General features: G+C 43.7%; 2 protein-coding genes across 3 annotated transcripts; both read right to left on the bottom strand.

Annotated features, from left to right (window-relative positions):
- Positions 1 to 261: 261 nt before the first annotated feature.
- On the bottom strand, positions 262 to 6,355 carry mrgbp (MRG/MORF4L binding protein). The gene is made up of 5 exons (XM_073470554.1): positions 6,121 to 6,355; positions 3,925 to 4,046; positions 3,705 to 3,786; positions 2,710 to 2,784; positions 262 to 1,781 (listed from the first exon to the last, which is right to left on the bottom strand). Exons 1-5 carry the CDS (start codon positions 6,260 to 6,262, stop codon positions 1,564 to 1,566), a joined length of 639 nt encoding a protein of 212 aa, XP_073326655.1. The 5' UTR covers positions 6,263 to 6,355; the 3' UTR covers positions 262 to 1,563.
- Positions 6,356 to 8,251: 1,896 nt separating this feature from the next.
- On the bottom strand, positions 8,252 to 21,485 carry hm13 (histocompatibility (minor) 13). 2 transcript variants are annotated; one of them, XM_073469803.1, is made up of 11 exons: positions 21,139 to 21,485; positions 17,488 to 17,586; positions 17,299 to 17,381; positions 17,117 to 17,205; positions 15,298 to 15,383; positions 14,921 to 15,046; positions 14,704 to 14,761; positions 14,220 to 14,340; positions 13,983 to 14,085; positions 13,817 to 13,902; positions 8,252 to 10,846 (listed from the first exon to the last, which is right to left on the bottom strand). In XM_073469803.1, the coding sequence occupies exons 1-11, from the start codon at positions 21,364 to 21,366 to the stop codon at positions 10,774 to 10,776; spliced, it is 1,152 nt and encodes a 383-aa protein (XP_073325904.1). In that variant the 5' UTR covers positions 21,367 to 21,485; the 3' UTR covers positions 8,252 to 10,773. The 2 variants fall into 2 exon arrangements, with proteins under 2 accessions (XP_073325904.1, XP_073325905.1); XM_073469804.1 differs by lacking the exon at positions 8,252 to 10,846 and adding an exon at positions 12,086 to 12,263 and having other exon boundaries at positions 21,139 to 21,452.
- Positions 21,486 to 22,191: the final 706 nt, after the last annotated feature.

Genomic DNA, 22,191 nt, shown 5'->3' on the forward strand with positions numbered 1-22,191 from the left:
CTCATGTTTAGCTTATTGTAGTGTGATGCAGGTTGTGTGTGTGTGTTGATGTATTGTTGTATTTATAGTTTATTGTACTGTGACTTTATGATACTGGATGTTTTATGTCTTACATGTAAAAACCCAACCAGGGACAAGAGCTGAAAATGACCAATAACAACAACCTGTCGGTGCAGCGCGTCAGTTACATTCTTTATACTGGATCCAGATAAACTGCATCGTCCCTGTTCAATAAAACACAAATAATAAAAAAAACTGCAGTAAAAGAGAAAAGTTAGTTTATATTTATGATTATATTTGCAAATCTTCTACGAGAACAAACGAGAAAGACGTTAAGATCTCCACTACTGCCCATTAAACAAACAAAAATAACATATCTAGTTTATTTTAGTTTTCAATCTCACTCGTGTAAATTTAATATCATATCCTATTTAATGCTTCTTCTACTATGTTCTTTTTCCGTCACACCGTCACTTTCACTGCAGGTCTGTATGAGGTTTGTCCGAGCTGTACTGCCGTATCTGGCTGTCCAAGATGGCCGACATACTTGCGCACGCGACACTTGCTACCAGGCTGTGACGGCAGCACTTGTTTCAACGCTAACAGAGACTCGCTGCTAGAAACACCAGCTGAACCGTAGTTTTCCTGATGATACGGCTCGTCTGTTGTGACACGTCGTGTTTTCAACCTTTCAGCTTTTTCCTTTAATTACATCTGATGTCCAGAACAGGACGAGTCTGTCTGCGATCAGGCTCCGCTCAGATTTTACACCTCAGAGTTCAACTGCATACGTATATTTTAACAGTGGTATAAATCCTTCAGTGTCTCCAGGAGCTGTGTGAAGTCTGTCAGACGGCCTCGAGTGATGTCGCTCGAGTCGGCGTCGGCCGAAGACGACACGTTTGAAACTGAAACGAAGACGTTAGCCGAGCAGACGTCTGTAGCTGCTCCTCATCTCTGCCGCAGGCTACATTAGCTGCTACTAGCATAACACACAAACCTCGGATCGGATTGTCCGTGGTGGAGTTGCATTGTGGGTAATGTAGGCCCCCAGGTTTCGACAAGAAAAGGGAATAAAAATGGCGATATCTCTGGTTCTGCTGCATCGATCGTTACCCTTTCTTCTTCAAGGTGGCCATCATGAGTCTGACGGCGAGCGATGAGATGATAAATTACACTTTATATAAAACACAGGATGGTTTTAAAACGTTAGGCGGGACACACTGTAACCTTCTAATACAACACAATAATGAAAAGATAAAGAGATCTGGACGACGTTGTGGTCGGACATCAGGTGACACTCAGGATCGTGTCTGTCGTGTCCTCCGGCTGCGGCGGCAGTGATGTCACTTCCTGCCGCTGGGATCACATGATGACGACTGCGCTGAGATGAAGCAGCTCACACGAGGCAGCATGAAGCGCCTCCTCGACCTCATCCACACAAAACTCGCAGGTTTGATTCCTGTGACGGCAGCTTCTCCTCCTCCTCCTCCTCCCTCTCTCTCTCCTCCACACACACACTATGTCTCTCTCTCTCTCTCTCTCGCTCGCTCTGTCCGTCTCTCAGGTGCGTCTCCTCTTGGCGCCTCCCGGACTCGCCGGGTTGGAAGACGACAGCAGTTTGTCGGCCGTTCGACTCCTCTTCCTCTTCTCCGCCTCCTTCCCTCCTCCTCCTCCTCCCGCTGCTCCTCCCTCGCTGCCTCCCTTCTCTTTGTCTCGCTCTCTCTCCTTGTCCCGACTGCTGCTCGTTCGCTCCGACATCTTCACCGAGGAGTTACTGCCTGGAGAGAGAGAGCGAGAGAGAGCGACAGGAAATGAGTCATACAAACTGTACGTCACATCATATCATGTTAATAACACAGTTGGACCTGTTGCATCTTTGGTTCATGAGTTCATCTGGTTGCTGTTTCACTAGAAACTGAGTCGTTGATAGTCATTGTTGTTGTTGTTGTTGTTTTACAGTTGTGGTCACAGAACCAAGAGACGAAACTCACAGTAAAGATAAAAGATAAAATTAGATTGAATTGCATTTTTCCCCAAATTTCTACAGAATACTGAGGCTGAACTAATTAACGATGATGATATTATCGTTAATTTGTTTCATGATAAGATATTATTGCAAATTTGTTCGGCCACAATAATCATGTAGTGAAACTGATATCTGACAGCCCTGATTAAAACAGAAAAGCTTCATGTCTACAAGGCAGCGGAGGTAAACGACGGCACGATGTTTTCAAAGACGGCTTCCTGTCCGGTCTCACGACTCTGCACATCCCTGATTCGATCTGACTTTTGATTTTAAGGTTACGATTTGATTCAATGTTTTATTTAACAGACAGAAAATCTGTTCACAGCAAAGTGACACAGGGCAGTTTAAAGGTGTAATATGTGTCGAACTCATACTAAAAACAAATAGGAGGCAGCATGTTGCTAGATTAAGTTCTGTACTGTAGCTTACATTAGCTAGTTAGCTCAGTTAGCCTTGTAAGTAGTGGTCTAGAATGAGAGCTCTGAGTACCGGGGACTCCAGGGGAGTGTCGGTGTTTACACCACTAGCACTGGAGCAGGTCAGGGCTAGTTAGTTAGCATGCTGCGATACACGACGCAGACATCATACTGTAAAAACTTATCTTTAAGTTGACAGTGTGACAGAAATGACAGGACAGACAAAGAACCGCTGCGTCTGAGCACCGTGAACAGAGACGGTACCTTCTTCATGTGTAGCCGGAGGTTCTCTCTCCATCCTGAACTCCTCTTTGCTGTCCTCCTCTGAGCCCAGCTTCCCTGAGAGAGAAACGTCCAGAGAAGTGTTTGTGCCTTCAAAGCATCAATGAGCAGAATTTAAACATTTCAGACGTCGTTGACTGTCGGTGTTTGTATCGACACTAACTGGGAATCCAAATCAAATGTGACTCCACCTTCACCCACCTGTCTCTGTCCTCGGCAGCAGGACGACTTACGGGAGAAATGTACTGAACAGAGCTGTGTTTACATGTAGGCTCAGCACTGTTTGTATTGACTGACCCTTTTGATTCTATCAGTGAAGCTGCTGAGTTCATGGGCACTCCGGGAGGCTTGATAAGTTATTACAGACACCATTAATAAGTTGACATTAATAACACGTAAACAGCAGCTGATCTGTGTGATGTAAACAGCTGCACGCTGACTGACAGAGACAGTCTGTTCCATGAGAAACACTTCCTGTGAGGCCGTACTTACACATGCGTTGAGCTAAATGCTAACGGCAGCATGCTAACATGCTGATGTTTAGTAGGCATAATGTTTACCATGTTTACTATGTTAGCTCTGAATGTTAGCATGCTAACAGTAGCTACGAGACGAGACCAGAGCTTTACATGGTGGTCTATGAGATAAACAGAAGAAGTGAGTGAAGCTGCAGAGAACAGAAGAAGATCATGTTCTAGTGGAGGCGTCACATCATGTCCTCACATGATGTCGTCACATCACATCATGTCCTCACATCACATCATGTCCTCACATCCCATCATGTCCTCACATCCCATCATGTCCTCACATCCCATCATGTCCTCACATCCCATCATGTCGTCACATCCCATCATGTCCTCACATCCCATCATGTCGTCACATCCCAGCGTGTAAAATGTTTAAATAACTGCAAGGAACTGTGGGTAATCTACAGAGAGAGAGCCACATTATCATCCCAACAGAGATCACGCTCTCACCTTCTTTAACCTCCTGGATGATGTCATCAGGCAGAGAGAAGCTCTTCTCTGAGTTTGGAAACGGCAGGATCTCCGACTCGTGCTGCATCACACACACACACACACACACACACACACACACACACACCTAAGTCACATACCAAAGGTTTCACAAGTGATGAACACAGTCAGCTCGTGTGTGTGTGTGTGTGTGTGTGTGTGTGTGTGTGTGTGTCCTCACCAGAGCCTGCATGTCGTACATGGTTCCCAGATGGTCCCAGATGACGGAGGAGGAAACCTGCCGGCCGATGTTCTGACTGAACTTGTCTCTGATACAGATCATGTGGAAGTGACGGTTCACTCCTGAAGAGACACACACACAGTTACACACTCGCTCTATACAGTGTAATAAATAATAATAAACTTTATTTATACAGCACCTAATAAACAATGGTAGAAGCAGAATTTAATACAAATGAGACAATTAGGGGTCGACTGATACGACTTGTTCAGCAGCGGTTTTTAAAATCGAGGTGTGTGAAAAACAATATTTGGGACCGATATTCATTTGCACTAAAAACAAACAGTGACAAAATTAAAGTAAAATTTACTCAAGTACTGTTCTTGAGTACAATTTTCAGGTACTTCTCTGCTACTTCATACTTCCCCTCCACTACATTTATTTGATAACTTTAGTTACGTTGCAGATTGAGATTATTTTATTGTTTATAGACTATTAATTGTGACGTGTTATCAATCAGACAGTGTTACTGGCAGGATGTTGCATCAGAGCCAAAGTAGCTCATTTGTTTTAATTGGTGTATTTTATAGGCTATCTGACATAAAAAATAAACCGATACAGAGACAATTCAGATGATTATCTGATTATCGTCCAGACAGTTACAGATAAAACAAAGCTACACCTGAAGATGTTGAAGAACAGTGAGGACATAAAGTCTGAGACCTCGAGTCAAAATATATAAATATTTATTTTCTATTTGTTTCAAATGTTCAATACAAATAATAATATCAGTTTTATCAGTTTGAGTGAAAAGTTGAATCTTTGAAAAATGTCCATGAATGTCAGAATATCTCAGTATCTGGTTTGTCCTCCTTCATGCACTCGAGCTGCATGGACTCCACAAGTGAGTGTAGAACCTGCTGACTCATGTTACCCCAGCATGATGTGACAGGGTTCCACAAAGCTTCTTGTTTGGCTTTCTTTGTCTCCAAGTGCCCCCATAAATGTTGAATGGTGTTGAGGTCCGGTGACTGTGGAGGACAGTCCAGGACAGTCAGGACTCCTCGGTCTTCTCTGGTCTTTGAGGTGCGTTTGGGCTCCACAAACATCGAACCAGAGGGTGGAGCACGTCTCTGAAGGATGGAGTGGTGCTTCTGCTCGGTCAGGGTGGAGTCAGTCCTGTGCAGGAGTCTGAAAACATCTTCCAGCACCATGTTTCACTGTGGCTTTGAAACACTGTGGGGTCGTTCTGTCTCCTGTCCGCCTCCTTACATACACCCTCCTGTTACTGACACTGATCCATCACTGGGATTCATCAGTAAATACACTCTTTTTATTGTATTTCTGAGCCCAACTCAAGTGTTTGTCCTTGTTTCCCTCCTGAGAAGTGGTTCAGAAACGTCTCCCCGTCCTCTGAGGCACTACAGGACAGCCTTCTGACAGGACGACTGCTGATTGATTATTCAATAAATTCAGTATCTGTGGTGAAGTGTTTTCCATCTCTCAGTGAACTGAGCTTCATGTGTTGATCCACTGATGGTGTGATCACTTTGGCTTTGGATACAACTGAGCTCCAGCACTGACCCCTGACAAGCCTTTAGTCCAATCACGATTAGACACTGAATAACTTCGCGTACCTTCTGAATCTGATCATTTCTGATTAATTCCAGGTTTATGTGACGATATTACAGATTTTAAACGTGGTGTCAGACTTTTGGACTGCACCGTGTAAACACAGAATGCACACTGGTTATTTTAACTCGATGTTGATGTGAATCTTTACATTTCCCATGACCCCTGAACGCGGCACAGACCTGCACCTTGACACCTGGAGTTTAAGTTTATTTTTGGGGGAAATGAAACTTTAAATATAATCTCAGTGTCTTATTTTAAGCTCTGGTCGGATTTCACTGCAGCTGAGGCTGATCTGTCTCTGATCGGGTTTGTTTTCAGCTCAAACTATTTTATTTTTGGACAAAATTAGAAAAACTAGCGGAAGAAAAACAGAAGAAGTCAAACTGGCGTCCAGTAATTAGACGGACCCCTCGGACGCGTCCGGGACCTCCAGTCCGGGACACGGCGGGTTAAACGGGTCGGAGTGTGTAGCAGTTAGCGGAGTGTGTAGCAGTTAGCGGAGTGTGTAGCAGTTAGCGGCTCCAGCGGCTAACATGCTAATAAACGTTAGCTGCCTCTTACCGACGGGCTTGTGTCCGATCATCGCGTGAAACAGACAGACCTCCACCTCGTGGCTCCACACCACCGAGTCCTCCCCGGGAACCAGCGCCGCGTCCGGAGGCTTCTCGTCGGTCTGATTCAGCGTCACGTCTGCTTCCCCCATTTTACACCGACAGGCTGAAACAGGCTGAAGAAGCTAACAGAGCTAGCGGAGCTAACAGAGCTCGAGCGGAGTCTCGAGACTGTTTTGTTCCGCCTCCTTCGCCGGTAACCGGAAGTTTGCGCGTACTTCCGGGTTTTCATTTATTTTTCAGAATAAATGTCACGAATTTATTTTAAGAAAGATTTTTATTCACATAATTTTACTTTTTGACGAATTCCACATTCAGAAATGTACATTTACAAACAAAAACTCAATTTCTTGTATTTATGAAGGAAATCAAAAAATATGTGTCAACGAGTTCTTTCTCAAAACAATATCAGCAAATATCAAAACAATAGATTAAATATGTTTCAGATTTTTAATTTATTCTGCTTACTTTAACTCACCTCTTTATTTATTTACTCTGTTTTTGTTTGCAGATAGGAATGTAAGTATATATATATGTAACTATGTAGATATGTATGTTGAGAGGTTAGTGGATGCTGGAGAATACATACTTATTATAATTATGAACACTTATAATTAATTATGGGAGTAGAACATGTTTATAGAATATTTATATTATTTATCTATATATTAGTTATAATACATGAGACAAATGGTTGATAAATTAAATGATATTTTGCAGGACATATTTGACTATAAATTATAAATATATATATAAAAAATAAAATATTATCTAAAGATTAATGGAGAGGAGTTGGGATTAGATACTGTAAATTCACATTTCTTCCTGCTCCTTTCGAACACGTAATTAGAAGTGCCTGTTTTCTTTTCTTATGTGCTATTCCTTTGTTGGTTTGTTTGTTTATGGTCTTTTTTAAAAGTACATGTTCGAAATAAAGATTTCGATCAATCCATTTTTTCATTTCTGTTGTTTTCATCTGTTTGAAATAAAGTTTGTTAAAAAAAAACCTTGATTTATCCCCTAAACTGCTAAATGATTTAGTATATAAACAACAAATAAATGAATAAAAGAACGTCTAATCTGTCAGTGGCAATTATAACAACACTTTGGTGTTTTCTCAGAATAAAACAGGTGAACAGCACAGAAATCTGACAGGAAACCTCATTCAACATGCTACACAAACAAACAAACAAACAAACAAATAAACAAGTAAGAAATACATAATATTGTTGGTAATATTGTAACAACATCAGGTCGACTGTGTCGGGATGTGTTTGTCTCTTTATCGCCCGCAGGAGAACTTTTCTTCAACATTTCTTCCATGGAAATCATCAGCTTCATCTTTCCTCGGCCGTCTGATTCAGTCGTCCTGTTAAACTAGAAAATTATAATTTGAATCGAGACGACCCTGAGATGAGTTCTGTTACCAGTGTGAACCGGGCAGTACCAGAGGCCTGATGAGGTGGAGCGGGTGGTGGGAATGTGAAAATGGTTCAACGCTCTTTTATGCTGCTCTTTGATTAAAAGACTTAAAAAATAGTTGTAATAGGATGTAATAATGTGATATTTTTCTGTAATTGTTATAACAGCTGGTAGAAGTCCGGTTCAGGCTGAATTGATCATTTGGGGTAAAAAATTATATTCAGGTTTGAATTCTGGTGTTTGACTCTTTGAATTTGATTGAATCTTAAATCAGAATTTGACTGACTGGATAATTTGTTCCACATATTTATTGTTTGTTTACTTAAAGAAAATAATTTTGAATTCTCAAGTGTAATCTCAAAATGTTGTATTCAGCAGTTTGAATATCACATTAATTAATAAATTAAGATTAGAATTATTTTTTGGGAGGCTCAAATATGTAAGTGTGGACTGCCTTTACTTACATCTTTATATAACATTATATAACAACCATTAACCAGGATGACATATAACAAAAATGTCTTTTGTCAGTCGTGTTACTCTGAGTTGTTTAGTTATAGTAAAGGTACATTTGAAAAGCATAAAACATCTCCAAACTGCAGCTAAGAATGAAGATGGAAACAGCGATGTGTGCATCAAAGAAGCAGCCTGACTCGGAGTTATGCTTCTATACGGTGATCAAAACACCCAAAAACTTTATTGCAAATAAAATAGTTACAGTCGGGGCCGTGAAACGACCTCCTGCACAAATGCAATCAGAGAGAGAAAGAAAAAAGAAAAAACCATTTCAGGTACATTATATTTAAAATGATGAGGGGCTACTGAACTTCACTGAGCTGAATATGAGCAGGATACGTCTAGTTTTATTTTTTACATCAAAATACAAAACTGTGCATCTCTTAATAAAGCATCAACATCAATAACATCGAGAATAATAATGCGAGGCTGAATACGTCCAGTCAGAGCAGCTTTTACTCAAACGTCCAAAAACTTAAAAAGATCTGTTTTCCAGTTAACTTCAATCTGAGAACACGACGTCAGAATGGACACGTTCTGATTTTTGCACCTAAATAAAAAATACTTCCCAGAATGCCATCAAATACAAATCAAATAATAAAAAGGTACTTTTGTGATGAATAACTACAATTAAATTCAAACTCTTGTTTTGAAATTCTGATTTTTATACAAAAACTCAACTCTGCTGTAGAAATTCACTTTAAAAAAGAGCCACTCCAGCAACTTTAGACATCAAAGTCAGTTTGCTTGTGATGGGTAGTCGAGCTCAGCCTGAGAAAACAGCTGTATAATGTCTTCCATCAAGTTGCATCATGGGAAATGTATTTCCCATTAAAGATTTTTGGAGCTTGAGTACTCGTCGGGATATCTCTCTTTGACTTTTCCTTTTCGAACCCTCTCCTGTGAGCTGCCACACTTGTCTGAAGTGTGATACTCGATTGCTGAAGAAGCTCTTTAATACCAAAATTTGAGTTTTCCAACAAATCCTGATATTTTCCTGCAGTTTCTGAGCTGAATCTTAGAACTCAGTCACACAGCCAAAGTGATTCTGTCACATCTGTATTAAGACACTGAATGTCCACAGACAAAAATCAGCTTCTGACATGATCGTACATTTATTTAAACCAAACAAAGGAGCAGGAGCTCATTTTTGTTACTTACATTTTGAAACTCAAATATTTTTATACAGACTCGATTCTTCCCAGAATTTCAGGATAATAATGAACTTTGCCACGAGACAAAACTGTTGTGTAAGTTCAATTTTCTTATCTTAATATTTTCTTGATGAATCTTTTGGTCAATCGTTTGTTTTGTTGTCTGACCAAACACAAAATAATTCAAGTTTAACAGAGAAAAGCACCAAACCCTGACACTGGAGAAGCTCTAACAACAAAACGGTTTATTATTTTATGTAATTCGCAGATAATCTAATGTCGATCGTTGAAGGGGAACGTGAAAACGTTCAAACCGGATCAGATCAGTCCGAGAACGCGTGTGGAAAAAAGTGGTTCATCCTCAGAGCTGATTGGATGACGAGGCCACAGGGCCCCTCCTCCTCGCAGCCTTTCCACCAATAAGATCTGAGAATGAGGACTGGAGATATTCAGCAGAGGAGGTTCAGTCTGCCTCCTCCTCCCTTTACTCCTCACAGGCCAGAACTTTAAGAGCGACAACAGGTGAACAGGCAGGTGGAACAGAACCGACAGACTGGAGCTGAGGTCCGGGAAACATTTGGTCCCTTTGATTAAAACTACAGTTGTTGACAATTTTAACCTTTAGATCATAATGAACTCTAAAACATTCACACCTGAGCCGCCTTTCAGGAATAACACAGTTATTATGAACCGTCAGTGAAGAGAGATTTATCTCCTGGTTAGCGGCGAGGAAACAGTCGGTCTGTAGACGAGGTGGTGATGAACAACTGTCTCCATCTTAAAATTCTGGCCTTTTTACAAGAAATAAGTCAAACAAAGTAAAACAAAACTAAACCAACAGAAAATGCTGATGTAAGAAAGCAGAAGGCAGAGTGAGCGTCGGCCCGGCGCCAAATAAACCAGGAAGTGAAGAAACCCAGAGACAAAGAACCACAGCTGGATGAATTCAACCAATGAGAGTTGTGGTTCTTTGTTCGGAGGCTTTAAAGACAGGAAGTTCAAACAGATCGGTTCATGTACCGTGATTTTTCCACTTTTGAGGCTTTTAAAGGCTTAAAGAGTGGAGCTGAACGTCTTCCTGGTCTATCTGAGCCAGCGAGCTGCAAACACACAAGAAGATCAGAAGCGACGCCGCCGCGGCTGGTTTCACGTGTTCAGTGTTTTCTACACGTGTTCCCAAACGTATTGCTGGACAAAGACGACTGACGGTCGCCGCAGACGCGTCGTGTTCCTGTGTGAGAGCAGCGGAGACAGAGAGGATCATGGTAGGCACCGAGTCTGAACTGTTGTAACGAAACAACCTTTAATCAGAAACACCACCACCGCTACCACGGAGACCAGCGGCCGTTCCCATGGTTACTGGAGACAAACACTGGCTACATGGGCCCCGTTTCCCCCGGCGACAAACAGGAAGCTGGAGAGGGGGGAGTGGGAGGGGCTTCAGTGAAATGTGGTGGCAGCAGGCTGATGAAAGTGTTTGGGGGAGGGGCAGGGAGAGGCAGCGACGGATGCTATTGGTCCTTTTTATCCGATTCTGACGAGTCCTCTTTAGCGTCCTCATCCTCAGGAGGCGTCTCCTCGTACCTGCAGAGGAGGAGAGAGAAAGACAGAGGAGGGAAACAAATGTTTTCATGTTCAGCAGAATATTCACTACAAATAATCAATTGTTCCTCTGATTAACTGAATATTGGTGTAGATGCAGTTCGGCTCCTGATCAGCAAATCAACACAGCGACCAGGTGTGTCAGTGTCAATAACAGGGTGGAGTAACATTCACAGTTGAACCTCTACAGGTAACCGAAGCTACTTTTTCTGTACGTTACTCTCTCTGAAATAAGCAAAGTCACCTCAGATGTAAAAAAAAAAAATAATAATAAGAGCAGCTTTGCTTCAAATGAGGAAGCAAAGCTGTTCAAAGACCTGGCAGCAGCTGGAGAAACTGTTTTTACTCTGTGTACTTTACTCAACCTGGATATCTGGACTCAATATTGTCCAATACTGTGCTGATACTCCACCAGCTTCTACATTTCAAACATCTAAACATGAAACTGAAAAGGAGCATCAGTAACAAACAGCAGAGAGCAGTAATGTGCCGTTGCAGCGTCTCGTCTGCCTGGTCCAACACCAGCATTTTAGCTCTGTTGTCGTCACTACAGCAGCGCTCGCTGGATTAATATTTCCCCGTAAATATTATGTAATTCAAATACAATTGGTTTCATACTAAGGTTTCTGAAACTACAAAAACTGTTTTAGAGGCTAAACACCATGTTAGTAAAGACTTTCGGATGTAGTCAGGGGCTGAGTTTTAGCCAACAACAGCACTTCTCCTACAAACTAATTAATTAAATATGTTAACAAAGACGTTGATCACGCGTATAGAGATTATCTCTCGGTGAGCACAGCGCTGTCTGCACACGTGCTAACGTCAGCTAGCTTTCATGCTGTCGAACACGCTCCACTCTCCAGCTATTAGATATATTAGATGTTTGACCAGGTGTTTCCTCAGTTCAGACGTGTCGCCCTGACTCACTGTGACTTGTTGCAGGAGTGACGTGAAGAAGTTTAGTTCAATCAGAGTCATGACAGATGCAGAAGGCGACATGGCTACAATCTCCAAAAACATACAGCTGCTGTCCTGCAGGCTGCAGAGATCATTACATATATTATAAATACTGACATATTTTGTTCATGTGGACGAGACAAAGCTGATGGAGAGGTGGTCAGAGCTGTTTGTGACACACAGACGGATGGATGGATGACAGCACTCGTCTTGTTAATGGGCTGATTACCTGCCCAGGTGAGACAGGAGAGGGAGAGTAAAGAGAAAGGGGCGGGGCCTCTACATGTGGGGCGTGGGCTGTAGCCGGCGGCGGCGGGGGGAGGAGCCTGTCGCCATAGAGATGGCATCCATGGAGCTAGCCAGGCTGGCGGGCGAACCGCTGACAGTTGGGAAGGAAGTGAGCCTGGGAGAGGCGGGGAGAACTTCCTCTGACGACTCATAGCTAACCACGGGGGAGACGGAGGGAGGAGGAGGAGGAGAGGTGATGGAGGAGAAAATCAGAAAAAGAAAAGATAAAATGAAAATAAATTGTCATAGAGAGGGGAGGAGAGACAGAGGAAGGAAAGACAGAGAGAGAGAGACTGTCGTAAGTTTGTGTCTTAAACTTTAAAGTTACAGAAAACTTCTGCTTAAATATCTGAGGAACGAGAGGGAGGGAGGGAGGGAGGGAGGGAGGAGAGGACGAGAGGAGTGAAGATGAGACAGAAGAGGATGAAGTGACGGAGCAGAGGAGGAGAAGAGATGGAGAAGGAGGAGGACAGACTGAGGAAGGTGAGGCTGGAGGAAGAGGTGAGCGGCTGTCGATCACAGACGTCTCAGTGATGAGGAGGATGAAGAGATGAGACAGACGGACAGTAAATAAAGAGCGTCACGATTCTCTTCACTCATTTCAATTTAAACATTTTGTTTTCAGCACTGCCGGCTCTGCCATCGTTACACTACCTCCTCTGTGTCAGTAAAGATCTACAGATCGTTGGTTTAATGTCCTGAAAACTTTTTTTAAAAAGATAGACGTATTTAACAACAACAACTAATCACAGCCTTCAGTGATTCAACAATAAAAACCACAAGTCAGAAACTCAGTTTGTTACAAATCTAGGTGCTGTATCGTAGGCAACTGGACTTGTTTCAGTTTCTTGAACTTGGTTACAAAGTTCAGTTTCTCTTATCTGTCCAGAGTGAAGCCTCTGCACAAACAAATCAGTAAAGGATCTCTGAAACAGAAAATAAACCAACATGTGTGACGCTGTCAGAGTCAGCTGATCGTCGTCATCACACAGGAGAGTCTCTGGTCCTGATTTTCATTTTGATGATAGAAACAAGAAGCTCAATTCAACTGATTTTCATTCTAGAATCAAACTGGTGACACCTTCAGTATTTACTGAACATATTATAGACTGTAAGACTACAGACTGCACACTGAACACTACAAACTAAATGTAGTGATGCAATCTTGTGTCAAAGTCCACATCAACTTACCAACAGAGTCACAGCTCAGTGTAGATTTTAAATGTCATCTGGTCACAAAATGTTTTGTTGTCTTGGGTCATTTTAACTTCTCCTTTATTAATAATTTAGGATTTTCTCTTGCAGACAGATTTCCACGATGGTAACACTGAGCCTGTTTCTGTTCGTCTCTTTGTGTTTCAGGCACTTTGAGGCCTCAGCTGTTTATTCTGCTGTCCAATCACACAGCAGAAGGAACTTTTATGGAAAAGACAAAATCATGTGAGCGGGAGGTTTCACTACACCAGCAGTAATAATACTTCTTATTAATTTAGCTCTAAATCCAACAAACTTAACATAAAGTGTTGAAGTTTTTAGGTATTTGAGAAAATGTTCGATGTTAACTCGATGTTGTTATCCCAGGTCTGTTTTGGAATTAATAAAGTGTCTCCTGTGGAGATCGTTTCATCACTCTCAGCCCAAAAACTGGAGACTAAACTCTGAATCATCACGTGATGACCAGGACGTGCGGCTGCCATGGTTACTCACCTGAACATCTCTGTGAGCTCTCCTTTGATCAGCGCTACGATGACGGGGAAGCCGACGCAGGCCGGGACCAGGTAGAGCAGAGCGGGCTGCAGAGGGAAGTTCAGTTTAGTTCAAACAGTCCAAATTCATCACAACGACCTGCACGACCTCTGACCTCGCCTCGTACCTGTGCGTGTTTGAAGGTGTGCATGACGAAGATGGTGAGGCCCAGTCCGAAGATGTAGGCCAGGAAACTGGAGTAGAAATACGTCCTGCTGTTCTTCTTTAAGCTGCAGGAAGACGGAGAGTTCAAAAACTTTAAACTTTATACGACAGAGTGAAAAGAAGATCTCATCATGACCGTTAAACATTAAAGAAGAGATGTTATCCACAGCAGAAGAAGAAGAGAGAGGGCGGGCGTTACCTGACGTCGAAGCGCAGCAGCAGAGCGATGAAGATACCTGGGATGACGATGTCACCCAGACCCAGCATGGCGAAGTTACTGGCTCCCAGTCCTTTCTCCAACAAGTCCTGAGGAAAGACCACTGGACCAGAGAGAGACAAAGAGAGAGGGAGAGACAGAGAGAGAGAGAGACAGACAGACAGAGAGAGATAGAGAGACAGACAGAGAGAGAGAGAGAGACAGAGAGAGAGAGAGAGAGAGAGAGAGACAGACAGACAGACAGAGAGATAGAGAGACAGAGACAGACAGAGAGAGAGAGAGAGACAGAGAGAGAGAGAGAGAGACAGAGACAGACAGAGAGAGAGAGAGAGAGAGAGAGAGACGGTCACAGCAGGAATCACAACACATCAGACGTGATGATACAAACAGATTGAGGACAATGAAGACACAATGACATTCAGCTCTACTGGAGACATTACAACCTGTCTCAGTCTCACATACTTACATTTGATTGGTGCTTCAAAGGACTTGGCAACCGTTACCATGACGTTGGTCCCAAACACCTGGAGAGAGAGTGAGAGGGCGAGCAGACAGATGTTAGAGACCATTTTTTAAATCAGCCTGCTGATGTCCAGTGGCAAATAAAAGTACAAATTCTTCTAATTAAATAATGAACATGTGATGGTTTTTATTGAATGTGAATGTGTTCAAACTCAACTCACCCAGAAGACGTCGTAGACGAACAGCCCCCCCAGCAGGATGCAGCCGGTACTGACGTTGTTCAGGTGAAGCAGCTCCACTCCGTTCAGGGCGAACGCCAGGCCGAACAGGTTATTGGCTATCCAGTGCTGTGATGTCACAAAACACACAGGTTATTGGCTATAAAGTGCTGTGATGTCACAAAACACACAGGTTATTGACTATAAAGTGCTGTGATGTCACAAAACACAGACAAAAATAATTGCTGTTTGTGATGTCACATAATCGACTGATCTGGCATCATAAAACATGGTTTAACTCATGTGATTGGTTACCCAGTGCTGTGACATCATGGAAACAGTCACATGTTTGTTTTAACCTCTAACCTGTCAGACTTTACCTTTTTGAGCAGGTACCAGACTCCCACCACACTGCTGATGAGCAGACACACCAGGTTCTTGGTGTCAAACTCATAGTTGACGATTTCTGCAGAGAGACGGAGAGATATGAGTCAGGCTGAAGAGGCGGTTCAACCAAATTACAAAAAAAAAACGTGGAGGTTTCTGCCTCCACCACAGAGACAATTTTTTTCATATATTCACAACAAAAGTTGTCTCTGACACGTTAGCTTGTGGTGCCAACGTGTCAAGAAGCCCCGAGATCCCAGATTGATTTGAAAAGACGTTATTGACACCCTTTTTGTAGCTGCTGAACTAAAAGAAGGTCGAGGGTGTAAATAACATGTTCTCAAATCATTGTGTGATCTCTTCTCTCCTGCAGACTGTGATCACAGCAGACGAGCTGTATGGAGACATCTGATGTTTAAATCGTCTCCAGCTGCTTCAGGTGTTCAGCAGAACGCTGCAACTCTGTTTTACTGTGAAGCTCCAGAAATGTTTTGTGGACTACGAGACTTCACCTGACTTTATATCATCAGGAGGAGATGATGGCTGAGCCTGACTTTATATCATCAGGAGGAGACGATGGCTGAGCCTGACTTTATATCATCAGGAGATGATGACTGAGCCTGACTTTATATCATCAGGAGGAGATGATGACTGAGCCTGACTTTATATCATCAGGAGATGATGGCTGAGCCTGACTTTATATCATCAGGAGGAGATGATGGCTGAGCCTGACTTTATATCATCAGGAGGAGATGATGACTGAGCCTGACTTTATATCATCAGGAGGAGATGATGACTGAGCCTGACTTTATATCATCAGGAGGAGATGATGGCTGAGCCTGACTTTATATCATCAGGAGGAGATGATGGCTGAGCCTGACTTTATATCATCAGGAGGAGATGATGGCTGAGCCTGACTTTATATCATCAGGAGGAGATGATGGCTGAGCCTGACTTTATATCATCAGGAGGAGATGATGGCTGAGCCTGACTTTATATCATCAGGAGGAGATGATGGCTGAGCCTGACTTTATATCATCAGGAGGAGATGATGGCTGAGCCTGACTTTATTTCATCAGGAGGAGATGATGGCTGAGCCTGACTTTATATCATCAGGAGGAGATGATGACTGAGCCTGACTTTATATCATCAGGAGGAGATGATGACTGAGCCTGACTTTATATCATCAGGAGGAGATGATGACTGAGCCTGACTTTATATCATCAGGAGATGATGGCTGAGCCTGACTTTATATCATCAGGAGGAGATGATGACTGAGCCTGACTTTATATCATCAGGAGGAGATGATGGCTGAGCCTGACTTTATATCATCAGGAGGAGATGATGGCTGAACCTGACTTTATATCATCAGGAGGAGATGATGGCTGAGCCTGACTTTATATCATCAGGAGGAGATGATGGCTGAAAGTACATTTTTTGGGTGAACTGTTCCTTTTAAGAAACAGTCCAGTATGAAAACTGTCAACAATGTGTTCTGTAGATGATCCGGAGCAACACGCACACGTGTTCAATATCATGAACACTGAACACTATAAACAAAACTCAAAAACTATCTGCATGGAGAGAAACTACTGGAGCAGCCTGAGGAGCTACCTGAGGAGACACATCACTTCATTTTAACAGACCAACAAGGCTGGAAGTTGTTGCTTTAGAGGTTTGTGAGGAGGTACGATGTTCAACAGTGGAGTCAAACTAAAGTGCATTGGACTACATGTCCAGGATGAGCTCAGATGATGACACACTGGTCCTTTGACCTCTTGGTAAACACTGGTGTGTTGCAGCAGGTCTCACCCTCTTTGGACTCTCCGGAGCCCTGAGTGAAGAGCAGCTGGTACTGTTTGTTTGGGAAAGACTCTGGAAAGATTCTGGACATCAGAGGACTGAGGGACAGAAACAAAAAGAAAGTGAACATCACGGACAACCTCAGTGAACCTGTCATATTTCACAACACGTCCATCGGTGCGTCGCTGTACCTCATAGTGTGAGACAGAGCCAGCACGCCCAGGCCGAAGAAGTAGACGGACAGCAGCAGGTTGATGTACTCTTGAGAAAATACCTGCGTCAAAACACATTAAAGTCAGTGTGGAGGAAGCTTTTATCACAGTGCCATCTGTTCTTCTCCATGAGGCCCCTGGAGGACAGCTGAGGAAACCCCGAGATACCTTGAAGAAGAGGTAGAGCCCAAACAGAGTGCAGCTGGCGATGATGGGAAACCTGGCTGCGTCTCGACCGGTGATCGTCTCCGGCATGTCTGATGAATTCTGGGAGGAGACACAAAGAGAAAACACAGAGAATCAGACGGATGTTGTAGCTTCACTTGCAAAAAACTCCAGTTCAACCAAAAACAACACCGAGTTCAAGTCTGCTACCAAAAACCTTTGAAATGAGCTCAAACTAGTGAAGCTGAAGAACACGACTCTGCAGAACTCCCACCAGCAGCTTCAAGCAGCGATGAACCGATTTCATTACGACTGACACACCGGTTACAGTTAGAGATATATGGGTGTTGGTGTACATGTTGTCGATATCAGACAACTGAAAACATTTTCTTCTTAAAAAGGAACACGGTGCAGGAAACAATGCTTTGGATGATATATTTATTAAATTTCATGGGAAGTTTACAGCTTCAGTTCACTGGTGTCATTTTAATTATTAAGTGTATCCTTACAGTTAAAGCAACAGTATGTAGGCAAACTTTTAGAGCGATTCTGAGAAAGATAGTTGATTTTTGAGGCTCACTCTCAGGTCGTCAAATACTCCAGGAACCAGTGGAGCGACTTCAGCTGTACAACCTCGTCTGAGTCTGACAGGACAGTGTAAAGACTTCACTGAAGGCTGAGGCTGAGCCTCACTGGTCACAGATACTGAGGTGACAGCTGACTGGATCTCACATTAATTATGTGGCTTTAGTTCCTACTGACGATCAGGTGAGTACTTCACTGTCGTTCTGTCCGTCTACACTCAGATCTGAACTGCTGCTGCTACCAAACACACACAAAGAGACTGAGTGACTTCAGCAGGTTTATAAAAAGTCCCTGAGCGAGAAGCCTGAGAGTCACCTCCATCTATATTCTCCTCCATCCTCTCCCCAGAGAGAGAAAATGGGACAGGAGAGGAAAGAGGAGGAGGAGAAGGACAGAGGAGACGAGGACAGAAGAGGGAGGAAGAGAAGAGGAGAGGATCCTTGTTGCTGAACGCTGTGTTAAAAGGAATCATTCAGTCAGATCACTAATTTAAAGACTACAAACGCCTCACGCAGACCAGTTTAAATGAAGCTCAACACATCAGAAGAAGCCTGCAGACGTGTGTTTGTCTGTGTGTGTCGGTGCTGTAGGTGTCTAACAGATGGAGGATGTTGTCCCTGCTGTCAGAGTTCATGTCATTAGATACACACACAGCCAGAGGAGAAGCGTCAATACAGAGCGCTGTGTTTGGTCAGAGGCAGGTTTAAACAAAGTGAGGAGAAAACCCTCTGATGTTCTTCAGTCCTCTGAACTGTACGTACAGAACATGTCAGACAGGAAACGGCTGGCAGGTCCTGATTAAAAGCCTTTACATCCCAAAGTCTGCAAGAGTATTGATTATAGAGCTGCAACGATCGGTGAATCAAAAGAAAATCAAATGCAAACTACTTAACTAATGGACACCGTCTGGTTCCAGCTTCTTAAACGTGAGGATTCACTGCTTTTCTTTGTCTTTTAGGACAGTAAATTAAGAGTCTCTGGGTTTTGTGATCTCACAGTTTGTTTTTGACATTTTACAGACTAAACCTTTCTTCAATTAATCGTGAAAATTTGAACTCCACCGTCTGTCTGTCTGTCTGTCTGTCTGTTACAGGTAGCGTAGGGCGACTTTTTGGAGCTTTTCTCTGAAGCCGACGCCTTGAGAGCGCTCAGAACGAACCAGAACAGTAAAGTTGTGTGCTGACAGATAAACAATGAGCTCTGTGAAGCTGAGAGCAGCTGCAGATTCAGCTGATAATTCTGTCAGTTTTTCACACAGTGATTCAGCTAAAAGTCAACAGTGAAGTCAGGTTGTTTCACAGTGAACATTTACATGTAAGTCAGCGTCTGAAGCGATTCCTCCTCCCTCAGCGTTAGCAGAAACACAGCCCCAGTGTTAATGTGTGTTAATGTGGTGTAAACAGTGTAGAGTATTGTGTGTATTTGCTGCTCCCAGCGGCTCTCATACTCACTCTGAACCCAGAATCGTAATCATTTTCTCCGAGCTCCTACAGACAGACGGACAGACAGACGGACAGACAGACAGAATGGATGGACAGACAGATGTGCACAGACAGACAGGGAGAAAGAGGGATCAGATCGGCGACAAAGAGGAGGGCTGGAGGCAGGGTCCATCATCATATCAACCCAACAAGAGTCAGAGGCAGGAAACAAATCAGCATCGAACTCTGAGAGGGAAACGGATTAATGATTAAAGATTCATAATAAAGACGGCTGACAGAGAGACAGAGAGGAAGGATGAAGAGAGGAAGAGAGAGAGAGGAAGAGAGAGAGGAAGGATGACATGCAACAAAGTTCAGGAGCCGGATTCAAACCCAGACTGATGCATGTTTCTGTCAAACTGTCTCTGCTGGCCGTCGTGCTCGCTCACTGAGCCACAGGTGTTCAAAAATTTACAATAAAATGAATAAAAGTTAAAGTTTTTTAACAGGAACGAGTCATTATTAAGTGCAAGCGCCTTGGAATTGTACCCAAGTGCAGTACTTGAGTAAATGTACTTAGTTTGACCGATTTCCTTCTTCCAGCAGCACTTGGTACCGGCCCACAGCGCCAAAACTACTAGTAACTGGTTTGCGGACCGTGGTATCGGCCTCCACGCCGCAGTGATGCAGTTAGTCATGCAAAAGGAGCCTCGACCAAGTATTGAGTGAATAAATATATTAAAAAACATTTTCAGAGGGTCGACACTTCTGTATTATAAACCCATTTCTTTGCTTGGTCTCATGTAATATTCTAATATTGCACCTGAACGTGTTCTTCACAGGTGGATGTAAACTTTTGTCCACGTCTGTACACTCTGCACCACTTCCTACCAGTCATCATGACACTGAGCTGCACAGGATGAGGGAGGTATCACCACTGCGCATGTCCGCAAAAACCCCAAAATGAGTGCAAATAAATCCCTCTGTACACGTCACACACACACACACACACACACACACACGTCAGTTTAACTCCCTCTGTCATGTTTTATCTCATGATAAACTCAGGTGTTAACTTATTGTTGCTGTCGTGTTTGTATTCCTGGTTGTGTGACGTGCCTCTCCTGGTGACACCTGTCCTGCTCACTCATCCAGGTAGAAGTGAGACAGCAGGTAAACACCGGAAGTGTAAATAAAGAGCCGGAGTCCATCAGGAGCGACCGTCACCGGACAAGCCACCGAAAGTACAAGAAAAAGAAAGAATAATACTTTAATTTTAGACGCTTTAAAAGCACCAGGCCTCAAACGCACCAGAGGAGCTGTGACGTCACGTTATCATGTTGTTGAGAATAACCGTTAATATGCAAACAGCTGTAACGTTCCTGCTAACGGCAACGTGTTTTTTAACGGGAAAACACTTCATTTTTATGATTTTATCAACAACTTTGACACATATACGGGTTTATTTACCCGCAGTCGGAGCTGTTCTCCGTGTTCACGTTGATAAATATCATTTAAAAACGTCTGAGACTCGTTTAAATCGTCTGAACAGCCGCTAGCTAGCCGTCTAGCTGAGCTAGCTAGCCGGTAGAAGCTAACTGAACGCATCACCGAGGTGCGTTCAGGGGGGGCTGCCGCTGAAAGGTACCTTAGATTTGGAGCAGGTGACGGACCGCAGGGCTCCGAAGAAGATGGGCAGCAGCGCCATGAACACCAGGCTGCCGTACGCCAGCGCCGTGCCCTCCGGGGTGGCCACGAATTTAGCCGTAGCGTTGAGCGCCTCGGTCCCGTTGGAGTCCGTGGCGTTCAGGGCATCCAGGACCACGGCGGCGGCGGCCTCCGGGGCCGAGGCCGGAGCTTGTTCTGCCTCGGACATGGTTGTTCAGATACGGGCTTCAGGGGACCGCGGGCAGTGCTGGAGCGGCGGCGGGGGGCTGACAGACAGGCGGAGGCGGAGGCTGGAGCCGTGTGTTTGTCATTCATCCACCGCGGAGCCGCCGGAGTCGCGTTAAGGCCACGTTTCCTAAAGCAGCGAGCACAGAGGAGGCGGCAGCGACGAGGTCTCACTCTGCTGCTGTTACCGGGGACCGTAATCATCGCTGACAGCCTGTCTGCGTCCATGCAACATGTTTGAGATGTAGTTTGAGGGCCGGAGCTGAGGAAGAAACGACAGGAGGAAGTTTGATGTTTCAAGTCTAAATGTAGGAGACTTTTTTTCTTGAAGTGCATAGTGAAAAAAACGTCCTACTCATTGTTTTTCCTCACCCCTGGCCCTCGCACTCTTCCGTAGAAATTTAAGGAAGCTGGTGCTATAATTTCCCTCGGTCAATCCAGAGATTATGTTTGTGATTAATCAGTTAATGCTTTGGTCCACTACGTGTCAGAAAACAGTAAAAATCACAATCACATTTTCCCAAAATCCAACTGAAAGACACTGGTGGCAATCTACTGGTGTTGGATGCTACTAGAGTCGATAAAACATGTAAAAGTGTCATCACAAGTAGCTTTGCAGAGGAGAAAACGTGACAGTGCCACTGCGTGATCAACACACTTAGACAACAGCTGTGCCTGAAACACCTGCTAGTGACAGACAGACCTGGTGAGTGTGTTGAGCTCAAGTGTGAGACATCTTCATGAAGATAGACGATCTCTGCTGTGAGGAACTGGCGCGTCTTCTTCGTTGGTGGAACAAGTTGTTCCG

The sequence above is a fragment of the Pagrus major genome, chromosome 7 (genome assembly GCF_040436345.1).
Source record: "Pagrus major chromosome 7, Pma_NU_1.0".
Lineage (NCBI taxonomy): Eukaryota > Metazoa > Chordata > Actinopteri > Spariformes > Sparidae > Pagrus > Pagrus major.